Source organism: Nematolebias whitei, chromosome 15, assembly GCF_014905685.2.
Source record: "Nematolebias whitei isolate Nwh7 chromosome 15, NemWhi1, whole genome shotgun sequence".
Taxonomy (NCBI): Eukaryota; Metazoa; Chordata; class Actinopteri; order Cyprinodontiformes; family Rivulidae; genus Nematolebias; species Nematolebias whitei.
Window position 1 is genome coordinate 42,126,678 of NC_056512.1, and position 4,755 is coordinate 42,131,432.

General features: G+C 38.7%; 1 protein-coding gene across 1 annotated transcript; it reads right to left on the reverse strand.

Annotated features, from left to right (window-relative positions):
* Positions 1–2,630: 2,630 nt before the first annotated feature.
* LOC119421352 (cytochrome c oxidase subunit NDUFA4-like) lies at positions 2,631–4,235 on the reverse strand. The gene is made up of 4 exons (XM_037688722.1): positions 4,092–4,235; positions 3,417–3,505; positions 3,273–3,333; positions 2,631–2,876 (listed from the first exon to the last, which is right to left on the reverse strand). The coding sequence occupies exons 1-4, from the start codon at positions 4,131–4,133 to the stop codon at positions 2,820–2,822; spliced, it is 249 nt and encodes an 82-aa protein (XP_037544650.1). The 5' UTR covers positions 4,134–4,235; the 3' UTR covers positions 2,631–2,819.
* Between the last annotated feature and the right edge of the window lie 520 nt (positions 4,236–4,755).

A 4,755-nucleotide genomic window follows, 5' to 3' on the forward strand; every position in this document is an offset into this window, starting at 1 on the left:
GGAGGAGACGAACACCTCGTTCTGACACACGCCCTGCTCTCTGTATATTTATAAAATCATAAATAATCGTTCTTTGTGCTCGTGCCGTGAAACTAAAGGAACAGATTCTTCAGGCGGGACTTTGCCGGTGTTCGGCTGAACTCAGACAGTTTGCAGCAGTCACCCTGCTCCCACCACAAAAGGGTTATTTCAACAAAGAGGTCAAGGGTCATGTGAGGTGGGCTAAAGCTGCGGGTCGGTTGGCTCTTCGTTTCTGTTTTGCTGGATTCATCAGAGGTTTCACCGTTTGAACTTCTGACCCCTGAGCTGTCCGTCAGAAGCTGATCTGTGGTGCTGAGGAGAGAACCTCACACGGGTCTGAACACGCCGCTGCGACGTTAACAGAACCATCAGTTTGTGTGAAGCGAATTCATTTTCACTGCATGAGTGAAGATTTATGAAGTGAAGCCTCATCCTTCTCTTTTGCGGCATTTTAACTTTATTACAAATCTACGTCAGATTATTATTATTATTATAATAACTCCTAAAACTCGTCACTTTTTTTTCATTTACTCTTTATTTATGCAGGTAGTCTCATTGAGCCACGAGAACTCATTTTCAAGAGAGACCTGTTAAGAGCCTTGCTCATGGGCCCAGAGTTGGCCTACCACACCCACATTTTTGACGTCGGCGGGCGTGAACCGGTGATTTTCCGATCACAGGCCCACCTTCTCTAACCTCTGCGCCACCGCTCCCCCCATCACTGAGCAACATCCAGTTCTTTGGCTCCTCAGCAGGTAAGACACTTCTGATGTCTCTGGTTCAGGCGTGGCTGGACTTGAGGAACGAGACGTTTGGAGCTCATGTCCTGGAGTCAATCAGCTGATCAGGGTGAGACACCAGTTTATATTGAACCTCTTCACAATAATCTAATGTTCTGAGACATTGAATTTATGTTTTTTTTAATTATTTGTAAGCCATAATCATCAAAATTACAAGAACAAAGGCTTGACATATTTCACTCTGTGTAACGAACCTATTTCACTTTCAAAAATAACTGACGACAAAAAAAACTTTTTTATGCTATTCTGACATTTTAGATGCACCTGCAGAAGTTTAAATGGCTGTAAGTAATCTGGGCTGTTCAAAAGTGGAAGAAAACTAAATACTAATGTTGTTGACAATGAACTTTTTCTGCAACTTGTTTAATGTTTGTATGACCGAGGTGGGATTTGAACCCACGGTGTCTTGTTTTGTAGGTGAGAACTGCTCCTGTTTGTGCTGAAACAATGCAAGAACTGCACGAGTTGAATACTGAACATCACAGAAGAACTTCAAGAAAAACTGCATCTCATTTAGCATTTCACACAATTCTGGAAGTGATGGGTCAAAGAAAGGACTTGAACACATTTTACTTCAACTTTCTGGAGTATTTTGAGCAGCCATGCCCGTATTCTAAGAAATTCAAGGTTGTGATGCAACAATTATCGACAGGTGATGCTTTTGTATCCAAGATGCTCCAGAATTTAACTCAGGACTTTAAATATTTTCATTTTAGTCCAGGACTGTGATAAATGTTTGTGGTTCCAGACGAACGTCAGCAGTTTGGTGTGATGTGTTCACATCAACACTTTTTCAAATCACACCAAACCCTCATTCATCGTCAGAAAAACTGAATTACAAATCATAAACATTTAAACATTAAAGTTTAAAATGGTAGAAAACTTAATGAAATTAAAGGTTTTTGTGGGGTTGTACAAAAAAAAGCTAGGTTTGTGACATTTTAATCAAATTCTTTTCATTTCACTTCCATCGAGCAGTATATCAATAATAAAAGCACCTTTGTTCATTTTTCCTAAAACTACCTGAACTGATGCTAAGATTTGTCAGACAGGTGCCGAGTGAGGATGAACCAATTTAAATGTTTCACAATTTAATATTTCATTCCAGAAGTTCATTTAGTTTATCCAAGCTGAGGAGAATAAAAATTAAACTACAAGCGGAGCGTTCAGGCTATGGAGGGGGTGGGTTGGGATCCACACGTGGGCTTCTATTCAAATATGAAGTTCTTGACATTTCCTGCACGGCGCTGGCAGCTCGTCCCCGACGCTTCCCCTCCGAGCTGCCGATGGAACAGCACAACCCTGTGACATTTACAAAGTCCTCTGGCAGAGAGAGATAATGTTCTAGAAGAGGAAACACCTGCAAAACGTCCCACGGTTAAGTCCCGACGTCTCAGTCCGCGTGGATCTTACGGTGACACAAGAGGCAAGTTTGTGCTCTGAAGAGCAGAAACGCATCAGACTGTTCATCCACGTGCAACAGCAGCTCATAAAACCTCACTCAAAACAACATTCAAGCACTTTCTAAAAATCCCACACATTCTGGGTTCTGTCTGGTCAGCTGCCGGGTCAAGTTCAAATTCTCCTGCAGGACGGAAGTGAAACTTAATTCTCCAGAAGGTTAAAGCAGGGCAAAGGTCAATTATTGTGAACGTGAAGCAGAAATAGGAAGAGCAAAGCGCAAAACAAATGTAAACAAAGAAAGGTCAGAGCAGTGATGTAACGAGTATGAACAATTAGTTCACGAGGAGCGATGCAGCAACGTAAAATATTAAAAATGTATAAAATGACAAAAGTAAAAACACGAAATTAGATGATTTTCTCTGTATGGAGGAGGAGTCCCTTTATTAGTTGAAAACTGTTTAAACGAAAAGCCTGGGTGTAATGTCGAAGCTTTAAAATGAGACGTGCGGATTCAGCTTCTGCATCTCCCAGATCTCTGGATGAACTTTCCCAACAGGACCATTTGTGCGGTTTGTCGTTCAGCAGATGTGATCTTTAGAAGTCAGGGCGGTCCTTCTTCAGTTTGCTGTAGTCCGTGTTTATGTCAAAGAACTGAAAAAAATTGAATACAATTTACCATTCATTTTAAATAAAGCACAAGCAGATATTTTACATAATTTAGGAATTTTGGCGTTTTTTTTTTTTTTTTATAAAATGGCACAAAATATTTTCTTCAACAATAAACACAACTCCTCTAGTTATGTCTATTACTTAAAGCTTTTAAATATATATTTTTCCTTCTTGAAGACGAACTTTTGTCCAAGTTCAGGGAGCTAACAAATTTATCGGATTTGTTACAGCTGGTCAGCCTTAACTAGATTACGCACTTTAATTAATCCTGCTAAAAGACTTATTCGCAGGCTTGTAGCACCTCTGGCAACGATCCATAAACCATCTATGCTTTCCAACTCCACACCACAAGATTTTGATTCCGCCACCGAGATTCACCTTGTACTGATGAGTCGGATCCAGTTTGTTCCAGGGCTCAGGGTTGTTTTTGTGATCCCAACTGCAGGGAGGAACAAGATCATTGTTCGAGAAAGACTACAAGTGGATACAGATGGTTACAGATTTGATGTCTGGAGAGCTCACCAAACTTCAGGGCTTTTCAAGCCCAGACGAGCCAGGTACATCATGGACATGGTGGCACCTCCTCCAATGAACATGAAAAGGGGGATGAGCTGAAAGTCAATAAGACAGAAATGATCATCAACCTCAAAGATCTGTGACAAAAGTGACAACATGAGTATACTACCAATATAGACCTGCACAACACAGACTGGAGCCAATGACATTAAACATTACACACAACCTTAAAAGTGCTTGTCCTTGAGAATTTCATCCGTCTTCACGCAGAAGGGCCTATTTTTAAACCAGCCACTCATGTATCAGCAGTCTCCACAAGACAAAAATACATCAAAACTTACCTTGTATAAAAATAATGTGTCACTTTGATCATACTAAATTACGCCTCTTAAACAAAAAGGTCACAATAATAAACAAGCTAAAGATGTGGCTAACGTTGACGCTCAGAATGAGCTGTGTCATTTATATCATGTTATAATCATTAATGCCATTTTCAAAATATTATCCGTGTCTTTAAGCTGAACATTTAACTATTTTAACGGTTAAAAGTCAGTGCGCTCACGCGAGCAGTTTACTAAAGCTAACGATGCTAACTAGTCGAGCTAAGCTAAGTTAGCCAAAGGATTCTCAGACGATCGGTTTTATAAAAAATCACCGAAATTAAAAATGTAATGTACTTACGGCTGGATGGGTGCTTAGCTGTTTACGGAGCAAAGCGAGCATTTTGACACCCGGAGAGGTCGATTTATTTTAAGTGAAAAGCAACAAGATGACACTCAAACAGTGCTCTTATTGATCTGAGGCTGGGTGAACACTGGAAGGGCGAAGAAGAAACGTAAGTAGGACGCTACGTATAATGCCTGAAAAATATTGAAAAATATATTTTTAAATATTAAGATTATGAAAAGAAATACTTATGTAATATATATATATATATATGTATATGTAAAGTATTTGTGTTATTAGTATAATTTAAAGATTCTTCAGTTTTTATTTTAGTGACGCATTTTAATCTGGCAAAATTACTCGTCAACTCACCCTGTTGTGTTAAATCAAGAATCCACACTTTTGTAATTTATTTTATTCTTGTTTCCTGTGATGTAAAGTTATTATATAGTTGCAATGACATTTAGGTATTTAAAGTTTAAAGCCTACATAATTTGACATTTAAACAAATTATATTAAATCAGCTGTTTTTGTGTGACAAAAAGTGTAGTTTTTGAAAGAAGGGCTCTGCTGCCTTCAGACAAGATGATTTACATATTTTAAAGGTGTTAGATTAACAATTTCTTTAGCTATGACATTTATTTTTAAATGCATTTATATATTTTTTTAAAGTGTATAA

Coding starts and splice junctions, on each gene's coding strand:
- LOC119421352 (XM_037688722.1), bottom strand. CDS start 4,133: ATGCTCGCTTTGCTCCGTAAACAGCTAAGCACCCATCCAGCC. Junction 3,334..3,416: donor TTGAAAAGCCCTGAAGTTTG/GTGAGCTCTCCA, acceptor TCCTCCCTGCAG/TTGGGATCACAAAAACAACC. Junction 2,877..3,272: donor ATCCGACTCATCAGTACAAG/GTGAATCTCGGT, acceptor AATTTTTTTCAG/TTCTTTGACATAAACACGGA.